The 24,136-nt window shown below is 41.1% G+C and overlaps 1 protein-coding gene across 1 annotated transcript in view; it reads left to right on the top strand.

The window, feature by feature from the left end:
• Positions 1-24,136, top strand: part of slit3 (slit homolog 3 (Drosophila)) — a gene marked incomplete in the record, with an annotated part of 622,921 nt that overhangs the window by 114,795 nt on the left and 483,990 nt on the right. Inside the window, 1 exon segment of the mRNA XM_037675457.1 lies at positions 1,548-1,619. Coding sequence (XP_037531385.1) covers positions 1,548-1,619 — 72 coding nt within the window.

Raw genomic sequence — 24,136 nt, 5'->3', positions numbered from 1 at the left:
GGAGCCAGGCAGAAGGAGAAATCCCACACAAGACAGGCTCTAGAGCAATGTGGATATCCTAACTGGGCCTTCCTGAAAGCAGAGAAGAAACCCAAACAGGACTCCAGTCAGCCATCAGGTGAAAAGGAGGAACCCAGACCCAGACCAGTGGTCATTCCAGATGTTGAGGGAGTATCAGAGAAACTGAGACGTTTATTTTCTAAACACAACGTCCCAGTGGCTTTTAAACCCCAAAATACATTACGGCAAAGACTGGTTCATCCCAAAGATCCAGTCCCCCGGCACAAACAGAGCAATGTTGTGTATGCTGTTCAGTGTCAGGAGGGCTGTGATCAGTCTTACATCGGGGAAACTAAACAGCCACTGGTCAAGAAGATCAACATCATCAGGCCAGGATTCTGCGGTCTACACTCATCTCCAGGCCAGCGGTCACTCTTTCAGGGATGAAGATGTTCACATCCTGGATAGAGAGGAATGATGGTTTGAGAGAGGAGTAAAGGAGGCCATCTTTGTGAAAAGAAATCGTCCATCGTTAAACAGGGGTAGAGGCCTCCGTGTTCAACTGTCCCCCTCTTACAATGCTGTGATTGCTAGTATCACTCAACCCCTGTGAACAGTAAACCGCCATCAGTGTGCTAATGATCCATTGTTAGTTTGGATTATTGAGCATGCATCAGGAGATCCATTGTTAGGCTGATGGTCCTTCTTGAGCATGTGATCAGCTGGTTTTGGTTGTCAGCAGCAAACTGGTTGATCCACTCTGAGAAGGTGCTATTTAAGAGACTGAGCTGAATACAGCACCTCAGACTGAGGAAGTCTCTCGGATGAGAGACGAAACGTTTCTACATTTTTTTGTTGTTTTGCTTTGTTTAGTTTTTTGAATGTCCAGAGGACCAGATTTAACTTTTTTAGAAGATAGAAATGTGCTATAAAAGTACAGTCCATTTAATCCATTTATCAGGTTTTAAATGAAAAATATAAACTGAGAAATAAATCTCTGTCAAACTTCTAACATTTTATGCATTCCTGTCATATCAAATAAAAATGATACTCAAGATAAACCAGCACATTTTATGATTTGATACACTTGGCCTTAGTATACCATCAAAAGTCTTTCATGTTTTGTCTTTTAAATATTTTATGAAACTTGCTGAGACTTGCAGACATTTGAAACAGGTAAAAAATAGATTTTTTTTACATTTTGTATTTATTTTTATGTATTGAAGGACAAAAACATGGCATAAGTGTTTGCCCTCAGCTTCTGGATACATTCAGGTATCAGGATTAGGGTCAGGGTCATATGAGGATCAAGGTCAGGTCAGGATTATGGTCAGGATCAGGGTCAGGATCGCGGTCAGTATAAGGGTCAGGGTGCTCGGAGACTGATCAGCTGTGATGGACACAGTGTCGGCCCACACTGGATTGTGATAACCTGCAGGGCCAAACCAGAGATTTTCTCTGGAGTTGTGACCTACTGCCTTTCTAGATGATCATTCAGGCAACACAAATTCACGTATGCTTCATCCTTTTGTTCTGTCTCCACGCAGTCGTCTGAACAGAAACAAACTCCAGATTCTCCCGGAGCTTCTCTTCCAGTCCAACCCCAAACTGGGCCGAGTGTAAGTACACCTGAATTCAAAAAGCGTTCAATACAAAAAGTACACCTGAACTTTGTCCCACCTCTCTGATCCTCCTCTTCTGTCTGGATGTGCTACATGATTATTTTGAAAACAGCTGTGGTGCCATGTCAGAACGTTGATCCAGGTTGTGGGTCAGTTCTGGTGACAGATGACACAGTGGCGTTGTGTGCTCCTGTCAGGAGGTGAAAGATGCTGAGTGTCAGATGCAATGTAACGGTCTGAAGAGGTGAACGTGTGCCTGGAGTGTTTTGTTTGGACTCGTGGACCTGTTCCTCAGCAGTATTCAGGCTGGAGGAGCTGGTCAGTCTGATGCAGCGAAGCTTCTCACTTATCCTTCTTCTATTCATCTCACACTCCCAGACATTCCCTCCTCCTCCTCCTCTTTTCTCTGCCTACCAGAGGACATTGTGCATCCACGCTGTCTTGTTTCATTTGCTGGACTCTCTTTCTTCCATTCTGGTTGTTTTCCTCTGACCGTTTCTGTCAAGTTGAAGGTTTGAACACCTCTGAACTAACCATTGTTTTTATTGGGCTGCCATCCAGTCCAACTCGTGACTTTGTGTTTGTTGGTGGATGTTTGCTCTTGACTCTCTGAGCTGCCGTGCTCATTCCAAATGTATATTTTGTTCTCTGCAGTTCTGTGTCTGCATGTGTGTGACCGTCATGTTTTATGTGTGGACTTGGGTTTGAATGGAGAAACTAAAGCAGAATCCTGAAACTTTTTGCTTTTTTCATATTGTTTTGGTGTTTCCATGAAGCACATGGAAGCTGCTGTGACTCTGTTTCGTTCATCTGTTCTGCTTTGGGAAGTCTTGTGGGGAAAAAGTGATCAGATTGTGAAGATTCACGGTGTTAGAGAGGTCAAAGAAACGTTCATTATTACAGCCAATCTTCAGACTGCTTGGACTTCAGAACATGCTGGTCCTGTCTCAAAGCTTTCCTGAAGTAATCAAGCAAATCTGAAGTAATCAAGTTAATCTGTTTTTACTGAAGTAATTGAGTAAATTGGTTTGCTCTGCTCCCCTCAGGTAGAAGTTGTGTATTGTGTCATATAGAAACAGATTACGGGATCCACAGAAACAGATTACGGGATCCACAGAAACAAATTACGGGATCCACAGAAACAGATTTCAAGATCCACAGAAACATATTGCAGGATACACAGAAACAAATTATGTGATCCACAGAAACAGATTACAGGATCCACAGAAACAGATTACGGGATCCACAGAAATACATTTCAAGATGCACAGACACAGATTTCAAGATCCACAGACACAGATGACAGGATCCACATAAACAAATTATGGGATCCACAGAAACAGATTACAGGATCCACAGAAACAGATTTCAAGATCCACAGACACAGATTTCAAGATCCACAGAAACAGATTACAGGATCCACAGAAACTAATTATGGGCTCCACTGAAACAGATTATGGGATGCACAGAAACAGATTACAGGATCCACAGAAACGGATTTCAAGATCCACAGAAACAAATTTCAAGAGCCACAGAAACAGATTACATGATCACATAAATGGATTACAAGTGCCACAGAAACAGATTTCAAGAGCCACAGAAACAGATTACTGGATCCACAAACAGATTGCAGGATCCACAGAAACGGATTACAAGGTTAAGTTAGGTTACTTTATTTATGCCCAAGGGTAGATTTGGTTTTTGGTAGGACAAAGCATGAAGCATACATCCATGCACACATACAATGTAAAAAGTAAGAATACTTCAAATAAACCATTTACAGATAATAGTGCTCAAGATTCCACAGGTCATATTCAAAACAAAGGAGACATAAAAGAGGAGATAAAAAAATTTAAAATCCAACTAGTATAAAAATATTTAAAAATATTAATTTATCATTAGATAAAAATCTGTTAAAACACTGAGAACACCTGTGTCAGTTCAGTTTGTTCATTTAAATAAGAGCAGTAGGAACAAAGCTATTTTTAAAAGGTCTTGTCCTACATTTAAGTATTAAAAACCTCTGACCGGAGGGAAGATGCTGAAACTCCCTGTGAAGATGGTGAAAAAACACATTTTAAAACAGAAGAAGCTATCCGCTGTACCTGGCTAATGTACAGGGATGTAACTGATGTTTGGATTCCTCCGGTCAGTTTAGACGACAGCTTTACAACCTGCTGCAGGGAGTTCTTTTCTTTCAGTGTTGCTTGACCAAACCATGACACCAAGGAGAAGGATAAAACTGATTCAATAAAGGCACAATCAAACGTGGTCATCATGGTTCGGTCAATATTAAATTGGCAGAGTTTCCTTAGACAAAACAGGTGCTGGTGGGCCTTCTTACACGCTTTGTCAAAATTGATTTCAAAGTTTAATTCATCATCTCTGACTGTCCCAAGATATTTGTAAGACTGCACTCTCTCAATGGCTTGGCATTTGATCAAAGTGACTTCGTGCTTGTGATTTTTCCTCTTAAAATCAATGATCATATCTTTTGTCTTATCAATGTTTAGTTTGAGGAAAGAGTCCTAGCACCATTGAACAAAATCATCAGTCACCTGCCTTGGCTACTTTAACTTCTTTTAAGCAGACTGACAATAACGGAATCATCTGCATATTTTATAATGAACCTGCTGTCATGTTTGCTCTGACACAAGTTTGTGTATAAAATAAAAAGCAGAGGTGACAGTACATAGAGCACCACTATTAAAGGACTTGAAAACAAAAGGCAATGAAAACCAACTCAGTTCTAGAAATACTTAATGTGAATTTATCTATATAACCTGTAAATAGATTGCTTTGTATCTTTTTAGACTTTTTTACCTTTTGTACCATTGTATAATTATATTGTTCTTTAACATTTTATTTAAAAAAGCATTTTTTAATCACTTCAGCGGTTTTCAAAAACATTTTATGTATAAAAAATGTTTATTTAAAAATTGCTTCCATCATCCGTCCCAGACTAGTCCCGATCCACCTGTCTGCCAGGATCAGAGTTCGACCTTCATGATTATGCGAGGCCGGGGTCTGGCAATGGCCTTCTGCGAGAAAAATTATCAAGACAACGTGAGGTACGTGAACAGTTAAAGGAGCATACCCCATGATATCTCTGGAAGCCAACACAGTCTTTTCAGCAGCAGTGACAGTACAGAGGCAGCCAAAAAGTCCTGCAGCTACAGAATCAAGTTTGGATGAGTAGTAAGCGACGGGAGGCAAACGATCGCCATGAGCCTGCAACAAAACAGGAGACATATAATCTCATTTTTCATATTCAATTTGTACAAATGTTTTTTCTGGATCAGGCAAAGCTAATGCAGATGCTTGTGATAAAGCAGATTTGAGTTCAAGGAAACTTTTGTCAGCCTCAGGTGTCCAATCAGTTTTATCATGGGCAGCTAAACCCTTTCCATAGATGAGGAAGGACAGTGGTTCCTCAATTGTTGCATAATTTGGAATAAAATTTCTGCAGTAGGAGGCCACACTGCAAAATTACATTAAGTGTCTCTTTGTAATGGGACAAGGAATGTGCTGTACAGCCTTTACCCTCTTATCAGACAGAGTGAGAGCCCTGAGACAGCACATATCCCAATAAGGTGAAAGTTTGCTGGACAAACTGAAGTTAGTAGAGAGGCTGGCTTTGTGTCCTTTAGAATGTAGGTGGTTAAGCAACTTCACTGTATCATCTGTACACTGGTTCTGGTCTGGAGAGCACAAGAGAAGGTTGTCTACATATTGCAATAGAACAGATCCAGGAGTTAAAACAAGGTCGCCAAGTGACGCTTTAAGTGCAACGTTATATATTGTTGGGCTTTTCACAATACCCCTGACACATTTTTGTGAATGTGTAAGGTTTGCCGTCATACTCAAATGCAAACCAAAACTGGCTGTCTTTATGCACAGGTACAGAGAAAAATGCATTAGACAAGTCAACCACAGAGAAATATGTGACTGTAGGTGGGATCTGATTTACGATAGTGTTGGGATTGGGAATAGCAGGTGCGCAGGGTATCACAGCCCTGTTCACAACCTGAAGATCCTGCACCAATCTCTACTCCACTTACTGATCCACATCCCTGACCTTTTTACTGGGAAGAGGGTTGTTCAAACAGGGGAGTCAAGACATGCTACAATAACCCCAGAGTCCAACAGCGAGTGGATCAGAGGTTGCACAACTTTAACAGCCTCTGATCTCAGAGGATACTGTTTCTGACAAGGCCTAAAGTTTGACTTCGCTGTGATGATCACTGGGTCACAGTCTGTTATAAATCCAACATCATACTTGGACGCTGACCACAAGTCTGGTGGGATTATTTCATTATGTGTGTTGGAACTGTCTGGCGGGGCAGAACAGGGAATGTGTTAGGTATTTGTGTGTGCTTTTCAGATAACGGAGCCACGGTCCTGGCACTGTGAAAAATAGTCTGCATATTTTCTTTGAACACGTGCAGATGGAGACCATAAAACAAAACCCTATGGGTCTTCATTCACTAATGTTCATACATGTAGGACTTTCAGATACATGCATGAGCAGTACCATGCAAATCTGTAGGAGGCATGAAATCAGGAAATGGCTCTACACACTGTTTTGCATTTTCCAAAACATCTATTGAATGGGGCTGTTTCCCAGTCACCACTCATAAACATATGTAGGTGCTGTGGGACAGAACGAGACCCCTGTAAAATCAAGGTCATCTCTGTCCTCAGACTGTGGGTTTAAGGAAATTTTCAGGCCAGATGGTGAAGATGAGATATTTATATATAATTTGCACATCAGGTCTCTACCCAACAAATTAGTTGGGCACAATTTGGACATTAAAAAGGCATGTTCAAATTTGTGTCCTCCCTGTGTGGCACAGGGGAGAGGGGATGAAAAGCTTTCTTTGACTGTGGTAACTGATGCCAAAATTGAAAAAAGTATAATGTCCACTCAGCTGTATTGAAGTGGAAAAATGACTCTCTTTGATTATTGAATGGGTGGCACTAGAATCCACCATAAAAAGGATGTCAACATCTTGTGTTTTGAAGGGTAACATTAGCAGTGCTTTATAAACAGGAGACTCTAGATGAGCATAAGTTCCTACAGACACGGGTCTAGTATGAGAATGTGTATGTGTTGTAGTGTCTATGCATATGAGCTGATCATGCTTATGTAGTGAACTCGGCCTCCGACCAAAACCTGCCTCTGAGGACCTTCATGGGACAGGAACTGTTATTTCATTGATTTGAATCCAGAAATACAAATTAGCTCATCCAGAGACTCTCTAATTGTATCCTGAAGTAATCAATTGAAAGAACACTCTTCTTTTATATTATCATTACTATTTTACAATATCTTGATAAATCAAAAGTGTGTTTAGTTCGTACCATTTCTAAATGTTGAAGTGAACCACTCATTTTAAATCAACTGTGAAACAGTATTAATGATTTTTTAATCCTCATTTAAATTAGAAATCAAGTTAAATGTCTATTTTACAAAGTAATTATGCATTTTTGATTTTCTGTCTGAATGAGAGAGTAGTGATGTCGGTCGAAAGTCAGAAAGAAGTTATTAGAACGAAGTGTCGTGTTTTTAAACCTAGTAGACGGTAAACAAGAAGCTACTGGCAATCTGCTCGCTCTCACTTGGCCATAACATTTCTTCTGTCTGTACGGGACGTTTCTAAAACATTCCTGCTGTTTTCTTGACTTGTAATGACCCTCTGACATCACTAGAACCACCTCCTGTTGGCTGTTTCAACCAATCAGGAAGTCCTGAAGTGACCGGAAGTGAGAACTCTTTAAGAGTCCACACTTCCTGGAACTTCTCAGTCTTGAGTCGGTCTTCGGTCTTCTGGAGTCCTTGACCGGAGTCTTCCTGGGGTTTTTCATGGAGTCCTCCACGTCTGAGTGGAATCTCTGACTGAACTCACAGCTTGCTGTGTATCCACAGATGAGCGTGTTTGTTGAACGGAGTACCATCACTACTTCGGACGATTCTCAGCCGTCCTTACCGGAGACGTGGAAAGGTAGCGTTGAAATGGACTCCTGTTCCTGAGCGGAGGTATCCCCGTCTAAGGTAACAAGTCGCCACGCACCGAGTGTACCGGTGCTGAGCTGGGGTCGGATGAAGGGTGCCATTCCTAGTCAACACACTTTCCATCATCCATCTTTTCTCTCCATTTAAACTCCTTCATTTCCCATCTTTAAACTCTTCTATTTTGCCAGTAATTAATCCAGATGCCTTCAGAAATGTCTGTTGTTTTTATTAAGTAAAACGTGCCAAGATTTATTAATCAGAACCAGATCAGCTAATCACTTGTACATTTTGATGTTAAATTTTGATTCTGTTAAATAAATGACCACATTTATTCTGATGGGTCAAAGAAAATTAACGTCTCAGTGTCACTGATTAAACAATCTACGCACAGTTACCTCAGTCACATGGCGGTAATTTAGCTCGAAAAAGAGAGAACCCGTTATTTAAATATATTGTAGTCAAGGGCAGCTAAACAGCCCTTAGCACCCTACACTTATCAGTAATACAAATGTGTTTGTCAGGTATATCAGTAAGCGGTACCTTTACAGAATATAGCAGTTCATGTATTTGTGACATGACATGTGTTGTGACATGTCCCCTCTTGTCTGTTGGTCGCATCAGGTTGGATAAATCCTAATAAATGTATTATTTTTGGGATGAACAAACTATGAAAGATTGTTTATTAGGAAATGTTTTATTTAATAATGAGCGTAAGAGTCCTACCTGCAAACAAGTGAAGTACATTTAGAGAAGCTCGTCTGAGAAGAGGGAATCTGAAGGAAAGCTCGTTGAGGATGAGAATTCAAACCTGGAGATGGATAAGTTGTTGACAAAAAGTTGTAGGTTTTGTTTCCTCCTTTGTCTTAAAGATTAATTTTCTTTTACAGATACAGTTGTTGTATTTCATCCATTGATGTGGACATGTGAAGGCTAAATGATCAGTTTAGCTGTTTAACTTAGAAGAGTTAAAGAATCTGTGAGTAAAATGTTTAATTGGTCTTTAAGAGCAAGTTCAAATGATGAAAAGATAAATTCATCTTTTTTCTTTGTGTGGTCTACACTCTGTAACTCATTGGGCTGGTGTCGTTAAAGATTATATCAGTGACAGATTTAAAATGCCATCTTCTTCTTTTACTTCCTAAAAAAGTAAAGTTGACTGAAAAGCAGGCACTTAAAAAAAAACACTTTAAAAAGAAACTGGTAAAATCTGGTGTTATTTTGTTTTTTCTGTATTAATGGTGCTGAGCTCCACTGGTGCCCCCGCTGCGCTCCATAAACAGAATTGCAGGACACCAGAACCAAACCGTCAGACTCTGAGGGTTTTTTAGAGACTTGGACAAAGACAAAGAGGGAGGCTGCTGAAGGATTTTATCCAGTCAACGGGCCCTTGAGAATGATGTTTAAATTGTCCAAATTTGTCTCCTGACCAAGCAGAACACCAATAAACTCAGAGAAAGTTAGTGAAATATCCCAAAAAGAGTTGCTTTTAAGAAACTGAATCTGTAGTAGTAAGGACATAAAGCTCATCTGTCTATGGTCAACAAATCATGACATTGTCTGTGTAAAGCTCTACACTGATGAATGAGTGGTAATTAGATACAGTATGCTCTTTGGCACTATTAGGTTACACTTGTGCACACATTTAACCTTCAAATGGTTCAGTGAAGCTCCCACATGTAGAAGTGTGGTCCACATTCTCCATAGTTACTGTAACTACAATTTACTACTGATTTCAGGGGATGAGAAGCAGAATCAAGTGAGGAATTAGAGAGGGAAGGCTGAAGGGCCAGGGGTCATTGGAGATGACATTTCCTGCTAATGGAGAGAGAAGAAGAGGCTTCCTTTAATCTGGGCTAATTGTCCACTTTGAGGAGACTGCTGTCATTTACTTGCTGGAATGTTACGGTTCGTGTAACAGGAAGTCCGTACACCCACTTTCCACTGATTGGCTGTAACTGCCTGGACCTCACTGGTGATTGGTGGGAATGATCTGTAAGAGTTAAGGGCCGAACCTTTTCTACTTTCTCTTTTTCAATATCTATTTTTCTTTATGCACTTTCCTTTTGCAGCCCATACTCTCACAGAAATGTAGCCAACAGATTTGACATGCATTGCTGTCAAATTTTCTTGTGACTTGAGTCCAGGCCTTCGGTTTTCACACCAGTGGTTGCTGCAGAGAAACAAATAGACCTCAAAGGCAAAAAAACATAGAGGTGCACACATCTCGCACCTTTCCCGCTGGTTCGCACCACAGGCAATGGATCTGTTTGTGTCCGTCAGTGGCAAACTTTATACTAACCCTCCCAACCACGAATGATCATCCTAGTTAATAAACATGACCTCGATGTGCAAACGATGGTATGGAGATGCACTCAATGGCTGCAGAACCCAATACACAGCTGCATATGTACACCACCTTTCTAAGTTCTCTATAAAGACAGTTTTAATTTCTTACATAATGTTATTGTTGATCATTTTTATAAAATGCATGTCATTAGGATAAGAGCAGAAAAGGGTCGAACAGTACCCGAGCACTCATTTGTGCTACAAGGACCACATTATATTTACCTGCAGAGGAAGAGTCCTGACAAGAAGACAGATTATTGTGCTTCATCTACCTCATCACTGTTACACCATCTTAGAATAAACATCTATAAGCCTGATGGAAGTGAATGTTCAGATATTGAACTCTATAAGTTTAATAAAACAGCAGCTTAACCAAGAAGTGACATAATCAAAGTTATGGTATGGTATGGTATAAAGTTTATTCATTAAAAAAACAAAAAAACAATTCCATAAACTATAGAAAAAAAATAAGAGATTTAAAATGAAAGGCAGCAGAAAGAAGAAAAAATCTTATTATATCTGCCCCTTTATTCAAATAATTAGTTCAATCATAATAATTTTGAAGTAACAGAACAAAATGAATAGCTTTCTAATTTTTCTAATTCTAATACAAAACACACACTAAGCTACTTCATATATACTTTTTTAACAATCCAGCTTTGATCTTTTTCTTAAATGTACACATTGACTTGACATTTTTCACATCACTCTCTAGAACATTCCACAATCCAACTCCTTGGATTGAGGTAGACCTTCCCTTCAGACTAGTTCTGAATTTTGGTTTGACAAATATCTCTATCCCCTTAAGATTGTAACAACTTTGTCTTTTAACAAAATTTCTTTGGATATTTAATGGTAATGTGTTATTTTGAGCCCTATACATAACTGATAAAATACTATAATCTACCAAATCATGGAACTTCAATAAGTTCAGTTGATAAAATAATGTGCTTGATGGGTGACTGTAATGCTTTCTGTTGATAATTCTTACAGCTCTTTTCTGTAAAATAAAAATAGGTTTTGTAAATGTTTTACATGCTTTCCCCCAAACATCAATGCAATAGATTAAATGTGGAACAATGATTGTGTTATACAACATGTACAGAGCTTTATCATTTAATAATTCCCTGACTTTGTATAGTACTGCAATAGATTTAGATGTTTTTGTTCTTACAGAATTGATGTGATTTTTCCATGTTAGCTGTTCATCAATGATTACACCCAAAAATTTCATCTCGTTAACTCTACAAATCTCAACACCCTCAATTCTAAATGGATCATCAACAGTTCTCTTTTTGTTACTAAATATCATGTATTTAGTTTTATCTAAATTTAATGATAATTTATTAAGTTTAAACCAAGTTTGTATTTTATCAAATTCGGTCTTAATCAATTCCAACATCTGTTTTACATCTTTACCCAAACAAAAAAATGTGGTGTCATCTGCAAAAAGGACACATTTGAGGAGTCCTGATAAATTTACTAAGTCATTCACATATAAAATAAATAACTTTGTTCCAAGTACAGAGCCTTGAGGAACTCCACATGTTATATTGCAGAAGTCAGATCTTACACCATTTATTTGTACAAACTGTTTCCTATCTTTCAAATAGCTAGATACCCAGTGTAATGCTGGTCCTCTTATACCATATTTTTTCAATTTTTCAAGGAGAATAGTGTGGTCATTAGTAAGGATGGGGCCAATCCGATCCAGTATCGGTATCGGCCTCCGATACCAACATAATTTACGTATCAGATTTTTCCGATCCACCGACCGATATTTCTGATCCATGATGCATGTTGGCTTCAAACTATGGAATGGATTTCCTGAACAGTGGCATGTCTCATGAACCCAGAGTAATAAGACCCACATCACATTCAGGAAATCCAGTTCATAGTTTGCAGCAGCTACAACGTGAAGAGAACTGAGTTAGTAGCACTGTGGCTAACAGCTAACAAACTTTTCATCTCAACATGTCCGCTGTGTGGAAGTATTTTACACTAAACACCACAAAACAAGACAGCATTGTGCAATGTCTGCAGAGCCACAGCGCCACATTAAACCGCGGTAAAGTTAGTTTTACGTTGGACATTCGAGCTCCGTGGCTTCAGCGGGGCGCTGCTCTTTGCTCAACAGACAACTCGACCCCAGCCAGCCACGTCCAATCTGCCCCGCTCAGTCTGCCCGTCTCTGAGGAGGGACAGACTGAGCGCGGCTGCCCCAAATCAGACTTCCTGCTTCGGATTGAACAAGAAGAAGACGTCGCTGAAACCACTGAGCTCAAATGTTTACTGAGAAGCTGCTAAACTTCATCATGATTCATGACCAACCACTATCAGTTGTAGAAAATGAAGGATTTCACAGCTTGATACTTGCAGTCAAGATATAGTTTACCCTCCAGGAAATGTTTATCAGTACAACAGTAGACAATCATAAAAAACATGATTTGAAAATTATATTAAAAACAAACAGCTACATTATAAAGTGATGTAAAATACTAAAAACAGGAACATGCCTGTTGGTTTATGCAATGAACTTAGCAGGTGTTTGAAGCCATTTAAAATTTTATTTTATTTTATTTATTTATTCATTCATTTAAAAGAAACATCCATCCATCCATCCATTTTCTTCCGCTTATCCGGGGTCGGGTCGCGGGGGTAGCAGCCTAAGTAGGGAGGCCCAGACTTCCCTCTCCCCAGCTACTTGGGCCAGATCTTCTGGGGGAATCCCGAGGCATTCCCAGGCCAGCCGAGAAACATAGTCCCTCCAGCGTGTCCTGGGTCTTCCTCTGGGCCTCCTTCCGGTGGGACGTGTCCGGAACACCTCACCAGGGAGGCGTCCAGAAGGCATCCTAAACAGATGCCCAAGCCACCTCAACTAGCTCCTCTCGACGTGGAGAAGCAGCGGCTCTACTCCGAGTCCCTCCCAGATGATCGAGCTTCTCACCCTGTCTCTAAGGGAGAGCCCAGACACCCTGCGGAGAAAACTCATTTTGGCCGCTTGTATCCGAGATCTCATTATTTCGGTCACAACCCAAAGCTCGTGACCATAGATGAGGGTGGGAACGTAGATCGATCGGTAAATTGAGAGCTTCGCCTATTGACTCAGCTCTCTCTTCACCACGACAGACCTGTACAGCGCCCGCTTCACTGCAGACGCTGCAACTATCCGCCTATTGATCTCACGCTCCATTTTTCCCTCATTCGTGAACAAGACCCCAAGATAATTGAACTCCTCCACTTGGGGTAGGACCTCCTCCCTGACCCGGAGAGGGCACTCTACCCTTTTCCGGCTCAAGACCATGGCCTCGGATTTGGAGGAACTGATCTTCATCCCGGCCGCATCGCATTCGGCTGCGAACCGCTCCAGCGAAAGCTGTAGATAACGATCTGATGAAGCCAATAAGACCACATCATCTGCAAAAAGCAGAGACGTAATCCTAAGGCCACCAAAACGGATCCCCTCAACACCTTGGCTGCGCCTAGAAATTCTGTCCATAAAAGTTATGAACAGAATCGGTGACAAAGGGCAACCTTGGCGGAGTCCAACTCTCACCGGGAACAAGCCCGACTTACTGCCAGCGATACTGACCAGGCTCTGACACCGGTCATACAGGGACCTAACAGCCCATATCAAAGGGCCCGGTACCCCATACTCCCAGAGTACCCCCCACAGGGCCCCCCGAGGGACGCGGTTGAACGCCTTCTCCAAGTCCACAAAGCACATGTAGACTGGTTGGGCAAACTCCCACGCACCCTCCAGGACCCTGCTGAGAGTGTAGAGCTGGTCCAGTGTTCCACGGCCAGGACGAAAACCGCACTGTTCCTCCTGAATCCGAGGTTCGACTATCCGACAGACCCTCCTCTCCAGAACCCCCGAATAGACCTTACCAGGGAGGCTTAAGAGCGTGATTCTCCTGTAGTTGGAACACACTCTACAGTCCCCCTTTTTGAATAGGGGGACCACCACCCCGGTCTGCCAATCCAGGGAAACTTCCCCCGATGTCCACGCAATATTGCAGAGTCACGTAAGCCAACACAACCCTACAACATCCAAAGCCTTAAGGAACTCTGGGCGGATCTCATCCACCCCTGGGGCCCTGCCACCGAGGAGCTTTTTAACCACCTCGGTGACCTCAGCACCAGAGATTGGAGGGCCCAACCCAGAGTCCCCAGGCTCCGCTTCCTCAGTGGAAGACGTGCCGGTGGGATTGAGGAGGTCTTCAAAGTATTCTGCCCACCGACCCACGGCATCCCGAGTTGAGGTCAGCAGCACACCACTCCCACTATAAACAGTGTTGGTGGCGTACCGCTTTCCCCCCCTGAGATGCCGGATGGTGGACCAGAATCGTCTCGAAGCCGTGCGGAAGTCGTTCTCCATGGCCTCTCCGAACTCCTCCCATGCCCGAGTTTTTGCCTCAGCAACCACCCGAGCCGCATGTCGCTTGGACTGCCGGTACCCATCAGCTGCTTCCGGGGACCCACAGGCCAAAAAGGCCCGATGGGACTCCTTCTTCAGCCTGACAGCATCCCTCACCGATGGTGTCCACCATCGGGTTCGAGGGTTGCCGCCACGACAGGCACCGACAACCTTGCGGCCGCAGCTCTGGTAAGCCACCTCGACAATAGAGGCATGAAACATGGTCCACTCAGACTCAATGTCCCCCACCTCCCTCGGAACATGTTCAAAGTTCTCCCGGAGGTGGGAGTTGAAACTCCGTCTCACAGGAGACTCTGCCAGATGTTCCCAGCAAACCCTCACAATACGTTTGGGTCTGCCAGGTCTGACCGGCATCCTCCCCCACCATCGGAGCCAACTCACCACCAGGTAGTGATCAGTTGACAGCTCCGCCCCTCTCTTCACCCGAGTGTCCAAGACATGTGGCCGCAGATCAGATGAGACGATGACAAAGTCGAACATCGAACTGCGGCCTAGGGTGTCCTGGTGCCAAGAGCACATATGGACACCCTTATGCTTGAACAAGGTGTTCATTATTGACAATCCATGACGAGCACAGAAGTCCAACAACAGAACACCACTCTGGTTCAGATCAGGGGGGCCGTTCCTCCCAACCACACCCCTCCAGGTCTCACTGTCATTGCCCACATGAGCATTGAAGTCCCCCAGCAGAACAAGGGAGTCCCCAGAAGGTGCACTTTCCAGTACCCCCTCCAAGGACTCCAGAAAGGGTGGATAGTCTGAACTGCCGTTTGGTGCATAGGCACAAACGACAGTCAGAACCCGTCCCCCCACACGTAGGCGGAGGGAGGCCACCCTCTCATTCACCGGGGTGAACCCCAATACACAGGCACCAAGTTGGGGGGCAATAAGTACGCCCACGCCTGCTCGGCGCCTCTCACCAGGGGCAACTCCAGAGTGGAAGAGTGTCCAGCCCCTCTCAAGGAAACTGGTTCCAGAGCCCGAGCCATGCGTAGAGGTGAGTCCGACTATTTCTAGCCGGAACCTCTCAGCCTCACACACCAGCTCAGGCTCCTTCCCCACCAGTGAGGTGACATTCCACATCCCAATAGCCAGCTTCTGTAGCCAAGGATCAGACCGCCAGGGTCCCCGCCCTCGGCCACCACCCATCCCACATTGCACCCGACCCCTTTGGCCCCTCCCACAGGTGGTGAGCCCATGGGAAGGGGGACCCACGTCTCCTCTTTGGGCTGTGCCTGGCCGAGCTCCATGGGTAAAAGCCCGGCCACCAGGCGCTCGCCCGCGTGCCCCACCTCCAGGCCTGGCTCCAGAGTGGGGCCCCGGTGACCCACGTCCGGGCAAGGGAACACTAGGTCCATTTGTGTTTCTCATCATTGGGGTCTTTGGGCTGCACTTTGTCTGGTTCCTCACCTAGGACCTGTCTGCCATGGGTGACCCTACTAGGGGCATAAAGCCCCTGACAGCATAGCTCCTAGGATCATTGGGACACTCAAACCCCTCCACCACGGTAAGGTGGCAGCCCAGGGAGGGGTTAAAGAAACAAAATTAAAAAAAATCATCAAAAAGAAAACATTAAATGAAAAGAATGCAGAAAGAAGAAAAATAATTTTTATATCTGACCCTTATTTAAAAAAATATAAAATAACTAAACAATCACTTAAATTAATCACTTTAATATCTACTTTAAAGCTAGAAATAAAAAGAAACATGTTTTGTGTTAGCAGGATTTAATTCTAACTTTAAAACGTATCCAACATTAATAAAACTTATCTCAAGTTGCCTTTTTGGACATGCATGCATAGATTTGTACAAATTGTACTTGAGAGGAGATTATTACAGCCTCATATAAAATCAATGATGATCATGATATCGGAACTGGATCGTATTGGCCGATATTTAGATTTATGTATCGGGATCGGATTGGAAGTAAAAAAAAAAAAAAAGTGGATCCGTGCATCCCTAGTCAATAGTATCAAATGCTTTTTTTAAATCAACAAAAATACTAACACTATTGTTTTTGATCGACAGCAGTAGTTATTTGTTCCATTATTTCCATGAGAGCCATTGATGTAGAGCTTTTTGCTCTAAACCCATACTGACTGCTACTTAGAATGTTTTGTTTAGTAATAAATTTATCTAATCTGGTCACAAATAGTTTTTCTAGAATTTTTGAGAACTGTGGTAATAAGGATATTGGTCTATAATTATTGAACACACATTTATCACCATTTTTAAAGAGAGGAACTACCTTAGCTACTTTCATATTGTCTGGAAATATTTCTTTTGAAAATGATAAATTACAAATATATGTAAACGGCTCGATAACATAACTCATTATGTCCTTTACAAACATCATATCCATGTCCACCCAGTCTTTTGATCTCTTATCTGTAAGATTTTTTACTACATTCATTATTTCTTCTTTGTCAGTTCCATTAAGAAAAATACTGTTGTCACAACTTATAACTGAATGGTTCACATTATTGTCTACTTTTGGTATTTTAGCTGCAAGGCTTGATCCAACGTTCACAAAATGATGATTAAATCCATTTACAATTTCATTTTCATCATGGATTTCATCGTCATCTTTCAAAAAATATTGTGAAATACCTGTTTTTGCTTTATGACTTTTCAGAATACTATTTATTACTCGCCATGTAGCTTTCATATCACCATTACTTTTATTTAATAAATCACTATAATATTCCTTCTTGTGTTTCCTTATAATCGCTACTAATTTATTTTTATACTTCTTATATTTCTCTTCAGCCTCTTGTGTTCTCAATCAAGAAACATGTATACAAATAATTATTTTTTTTACAAGCATTTCTCAACCCTTTCGTCATCCATGGTTGGTCAACAACATTTCTCTTTGTATTATTATTTTGCACACAATTCTTTTCATACAGAGCTCCTAAAATATTCATAAACTCATCATATGATCTGTTCACATCATCAACATACACGTCTTTCCAGCTTTGTTTATGTAAATCATCTTTTAATTTGTCCATTGCTTTTGTTGATGTGTTTATTGTTTTTTCCTTAATTATAATTTCTTTGTAATGCTTTGATCATTTTTATAAATCATGAAAACTGGTAAGTGATCACTTAAATCACTCGTTAAAATACCTCCCATCACATCCCCATTTGTTACATTTGTGAAAATATTATCGATTATTGTAGCACTATGAGTTGTAATTCTTGTTGGTTTTGATATTAACGGATAAAGATTTAAACTATACCATGAATTTGTAAATGTACTGATGTTATTTCAATCTGTTTTATTTCCCAGGTCAATATTAAAGTCTCCACAGAAAAAAATGCTTTTATTAAAACTCTTGTCCAATAATTGTACGATTTTATCAGTGAATATTTCTGTATTTGATCCTGGAGATCGATATACACAACTTATCAATATGTTTTTATCATTCTTGTTTATTATTTCTATTGTTATTATTTCCATGATATTATCAACAACTATTGACATTTCATTAATTAACTTACATTTTATTTCATTTTTAACAAATAGAGCCACTCCACCACCTCTTTTGTTGCTTCTGTTCACATGATATAATTCATACCTTCCATGTGAACATTAGTTGTGTTTTCATCGTTGAGCCATGTCTCTGACAGTGCTATTATTGTAAAGGTTCTGTTTAGCTGTTTTAAATAATCTGTTATTTTGGATATATTTGCATTTAAACTTCTACTGTTACAGTGAATAATAGAGAGACCTCCATTTGTTATATTGATGTCATTAAACTGTTCTTCATTGTAATATTCACAGTCTTGTATTACAGGGAAATAAGTTCATTCAGCAAAACAGTTTGTGACATATTGAGTGAGTGGGTTGTCTTTGTGCTGATTATAAGGTTCTTCCTAGAACATGAATGTGTTGGTCACATGTTCAAAATAAACTGGGGGGGTGTCTGTATCTTCCCTTTCAGTTGCCTGTTGGACGCACTAACCCGTTTGCTAGCTCGCTGCAGGATAATAATCCGGGAAAGGTTCATGAAAAGCTGTTTTCTTGTTTATTTTTTTTTAATGTAAATAATTTTCATGTGTTTGTCTTTATATACCAGAGTGAGCATGAGGTTGTGATTTACCTGACCAGTAAAGGTGATTATCTGAGAATGAGGTCAGTGAACTGAGTACACTTACTGTTCAGCTGTCACATTTTCCCTTTGGCCGGTTTGCGTATCCAGGAAATAAACCCATTCTTTTAACACACGTGTGTGTTGGTATTTTGTGCCTGGGCGCTGATTGTGGCCGTGTGCTTTAATGTGTGTGTGAATACACTGTCCTTACCAAACTGTTCATGTGTTCGGTCATCAGTGTTTAATAATTTGTGTGTCTTGGTCTATTTTCACTGAAATGTTTGCTTTCCTCTCATATCCTGTTTGTTCATGTCAGCTTATAGAAATCTTTCTGGTTTTGCTTGTGATTATGTGTGCATGTGTCTGTGGGTGCACTTATATCTAGGAAGAGGCAAACGATACAGAACCCAGAGCTCTTACAGTGTTTGTTTAATCACAATTTGGGTTTGCATGAGAAGGCTAATAGAAAACAGACTCATCTCTGGAAAGCTGGAGAAGGAGAAAAAAAGGAGGAGAAAGGAGGAGAGAAGTGAACGAGAAAAGGAGACAAATGGGAAACCATGAGAAAAGAGAGAGAAGAGCATTGGGTTAAAAAAAAGGAAAGAGAAGTAAAAGAAGAGAAAACCAAGATGGTGAGATGAGGAAAGTTTGGTAGAAAACTAAATTCAGCATAAACAACTCTGTGAACAGGATCAGACCGGATACAGAAGCTTTTTGCTGTTTGTGTTTTCCTGCTGGAAGAAACATACAGAAAGGTTTTCCTTAAATTTTTGTTTTTCTCATCTAAAAGCTGTTTTTTGTGTATGTGTGTTGATAAGAGGCTTTCCAGTGCTAAAGTTCAATTCAATTCAGTTTCTATATATAAAGCGCCACGCCACAACACAAGTCATCTTTTTCATTCATTCAACCTTTATTTAGACAGGTAAATCCCATTGAGGCTCGAGGACTCATTTACAAGAGAAACCATCTCAGGGACTGAACAGAAACATTCATGTATAAAATAATAATTGAACATTATTTATCTGAGGAGCAGCTTTGAGTTTAACTCCATCACTGAACTCTCATCTTGAACAAGCATGAAGGCGACAGTGGAAAGAAAAACTCCCTCATGAGGAAGAAACCTTTAGCAGAACCAGGATCAGGACAAGCGGTCATCTGCTTTGACCGGCTGGGTTTGGTACGAATAGATACACAATGGCAGGTCAAGAATCACATGTTAAGATAGAAATAGTATCAAATGAAAACTATTCAACTGTAACAATTAATTTAAGGAAATGAGGTCAGTTTGTCCTCTAGTAGTCTAAGTCTATATATAAGCCTCATGTTCACGGACTCATGTTCATGTTTGTGCTGATGTTCGATGTTTTATGTTATTAGTGCTTGGTGTATATTTAGTTGATGTTTTTATTAGTTCATATCTTAGATGTTGTTACTGTTTTTCTTTTACATTTTATTGTTGGATGTAACTGGGACCCTGTGTACATAATTTCGCTCCACCACATGTACCACATGAGGTGCGAATGACAATAAAGAATCTCTGACTCTGACTGACCTATAGCAGCATAACAAGCCAACCCTAACTATAGGATTTATCAGATAGATAGATAGATAGATAGATGGACGGATGGATATATGGATGGATGGACGGACGGACGGACCTGTCTGTCCGTCCGTCCGTCCGTCCGTCCGTCCCTCCCTCCCTCCCTCCCATAAGGAAATTGGTTTGCAGCATTCGTCTGTCTCTCCTTCCTGTCCTCTCAACCAGCCGGTCAAAGCAGATGGTCTCTTGTCCTGAGCTGGTTCTGCTGGAGGTTTCTTCCTGTTAAAGGGAGTTTTTCTTTCCACTGTCTCCACTGTGCTTGCTCAGGATGGGAGACTGCAACGAAGCCAAGATTCATCTTGTCTGCTGGATTCCTTAGATAGAGAACTTTACTAATTGGCTTTTATGTGAATGTTCCTGTAAAGTTCCTGAGACAACTTTGTTGTGATTTGGCGCTTTATAAATAAACTGAATTGAATTGAATTGTCAGCAGACATTTACATAAAAGACATACATATACAAACATGACATTAACATCCATCATTACAGCAAATAAGTTTGAGCTCTGTAATTCATGATACTTTTTTGATTATTTAATAATTTAATCGCTTGTGGTATGAAAGAAACTCATGTCAGAAGGACTCCTACGTCCGTATGATCTTTGTGGACTTCATGTCTGCCTTCAACACCATGATCCCCCAAATTCTGATGGACAAAACATCCACACTAGGACTAAGCCCCTCTATTTGCAACTGGGTCCTAGACTTCTTAACAAACAGACCACAGTTAGTGAGGATCCACAACCTCTCCTCCTCCACCATAACCCTCAGCACAGGCTCTCCTTGGGGATGTGTGTTGAGCCCCCTCCTGTTTACTCTGCTCACATATGATTGTGCAGCTACCCATCCAGGCTGTCACATTGTAAAGTTTGCAGATGATACAGCGGTGGTGGGATGCATCACAAACAATGATGAGTCCAACTACAGGCAAGAGGTGGAACACCTGGAGAGCTGGTGCAAAGAGAATAACCTTCACATCAATGTGAAGAAGACAAAGGAGATGATTGTGGACTTCAGAAGGAACAAAAACATCTACACCCCCCTGAACATAAGAGGATCTGCGGTGGAAGTGGTCTCCAGCTACAAGTACTTGGGTGTACACATGAATGACAACCTCAGCTGGAGCAACAACACCACCAGCCTGATGAAGAAAGTTCATCAGAGACTCTACTTCCTCAGACGGCTGAGGCGAGCTGGTCTGGAAGCTCAGTCCTCACCTCCTTCTACAGGTGTGCAGTGGAGAGCATCCTGTGCTCCAGCATCAACGTGTGGCATGGAGGCTGCACAGCTGCAGAAAGAAAAGCTTTGCAGAGAGTGGTGAAGGCTGCACAGAAGATGTTGGAGTCAGTCTCCCCACCATCACAGACATCTACACCTCCAGATGCAGGAAGAGGGCCACCTGCATCATGAAGGACCACACTCACCCACCACACACACTTTTTGCCCCACTCCCCTCAGGAAGGAGGTTAAGGAGCATTAAGTGTAGAACCACTAGACTCAGGAACAGCTTCTACCCTGAGGCTGTTACACTCATGAATCTCTAAACAGAATAATCACTGTGAAAAATCACATATTGTTGCTGCTGATCTGTTTCAATGTTGCTGCTGATCTGTTTCATGTTGCTGCTGATTTGTTTCAATGTTGCTGCTGATCTGTTTCAATGTTGCTGCTGATCTGTTTTATGTTGCTGCTGATCTGTTTTATGTTGCTGCTGATCTGTTTTATGTTGCTGCTGATCTGTTTCATGTTGTGTTGTGTTCATTCGTGCTCATCTGCTCACACAGACTCATGTTCATGCTGCTGTTCGACGTAATGTTTTTATGCTATTAGTGTTTAGTGTATTTTTAGCTGATGGCTTTTTTTGTTGTTGTTTTTTTTGCCAATACTTTGAGTTTTTACGTTTGTAAAACATTAACAAAACATTAAAAAAGAGAAAAACGTCAATATCCCTACCTAACCCACCCCAAAGTGGAGAAAACAAAATCAGTAGAGCAAAACAGTACAATAGCGACTGGACTGACAGTGCAATGTGGAACCATTTTAACATGACTGTGGAATCTAATAGAGGCACTGGCATGGTGCCCACATATATCAAATAAAGCTGCCAGATTTTAGCAAAAGTTTTATAATCGCTTCTAAGAGAGTAGGTGATCTTTTCGAGTGGAGCACAGTTATTCATCTCTAAGAACCATCTTGAAATAGGGAGTTGGGAGTCAGACTTCCATGTGATGACTATACATTTTCTGGCAACACATAAAGCCAATTCCAGGAACTTCTGCTGACTTGCATTTAATTGTGTCCCCAGATTTGTAAAGTCTCCTAAAAAGCACATTTGCAGGTCAGATATTAATGAATATCCTAGAAGTTTTGACATATCAGAAAAGTCATGCCAGAATGTGTTTACCTTTATGCAATTCCATGTGCTATGCAGAAATGAACCCTCTTCAATGCCACATCTAAAACATAAATGGGATAACTTTGGTTTGTATTTATGTAATTTTTGTGGTGTAATATAAGTTTGATGGAGGAAATTATAATGAGTCAATGTATATCTACATTTAATGTTTGCATTTATACATCTCTGACATAATTCAGACCATAGTTCATAGTTCAATTTCTACATGTAAGTTGGTCTCCCATCTCTCCTTTGATCTGTTTAGCCCCGGCTTTAAATCAGTACACATTAAAACAGAGTACACCCTTGAAACAAAACAAGGAGGGTTCCCTTCGTAAAGTTTTATCTCCAGGTCGTTTAAAGGAGGTAGGGCCATATTTGTAGTTGATGTTTTTCTTAGTTCATATCTTAGATGTTATCATTGTTTTCTTTTACATTTTTATTGTTGGATGTAACTGGGACCCTGTGGACATATTGTTGTTCCACCACATGTACCACATGTGGTGGAACAACAATAAAGAGACTCTGACTCTAAACAGAACAACTCTGTTCTATAAAAAAGCTTCTTTCAGTTAAGGCACGTAGCAAAGCTTAAGCCCATTCTGTCCAGATCTGACCTTGAAAAATTAGTCCATGCATTCGTTACAACCCGACTGGACTACTCTAAATCTATTTATGCTGGGGTCAGTCAGGCTTCTCTTTCACGTCTCTAGCTCGTCCAAAATGCTGCAGCTCTGCCAGTAACTCGCAGGTTTGAGCACTTTTCACTGGTTCTGGCCTCCCTTCACTGGCTTCCTGTGCATGTCAGAGATGATTTTAAAATTCTCCTGCTGACATTCAAGTGCATTAACGGCCTCACACCATCATACCTCTCCAACCTTCTTAATCTTTATGCTCCTTCTTGGGCTTTGAGATCATCAGACCAGATGCTTTTGGTGGTACCAAAAACCAGTTGAAGCTCCGAGGAGATCGAGCATTTTCAGCCGTGGGCCCTAAACTCTGGAACAATCTGCTCATCAACATTCAACAGGCCACCTAAGTCTCTGCTTTTAAATCTCTCCTAAAAACACATCTGTACTCACTGACACATCTGTACTCACTGACACATCTGTACTCACTGACACATCTGTACTCACTGACACATCTGTACTCACTGACACATCTGTACTCACTGACATTTAACACAGGCTGATCGGATTTAGATCTAGTTTTTCATTGATGATGATTCTGTTTATGCTTTTTGTTTTATTCTTATTTAACACACAGTCATGCGACCTATTTACTGGGTGATCCGATTTAGTATTTCATTGTTTCTAATTATGTTTTATGTTTTATATTTTTATTCCATGTGCTGTAAATATATCCGTCCAGAGGACTGGACGTAACTTTGTCAGATGTTTCTACCTAGATTATAGAGCAGGAATTAGGATGTCCTGTAAGAGATCGTTAGGCTGATGGTCCTTCTTGATCATGTGAGCAGCTGGTTTTGGTTGTCAGCAGCAAACTGGTTGATCCACTCTGAGAAGGTGCTATTTACAGGTCCTTCTCAAAAAATTATCATATTGTGATAAAGGTCATTATTTTCCATAATGTAATGATAAAAATGAAACTTTCATATAT

This window comes from Nematolebias whitei, chromosome 4, assembly GCF_014905685.2.
Source record: "Nematolebias whitei isolate Nwh7 chromosome 4, NemWhi1, whole genome shotgun sequence".
In the NCBI taxonomy this organism is placed as follows: Eukaryota; Metazoa; Chordata; class Actinopteri; order Cyprinodontiformes; family Rivulidae; genus Nematolebias; species Nematolebias whitei.
This window is presented reverse-complemented; position numbering and strand designations above follow the sequence as displayed.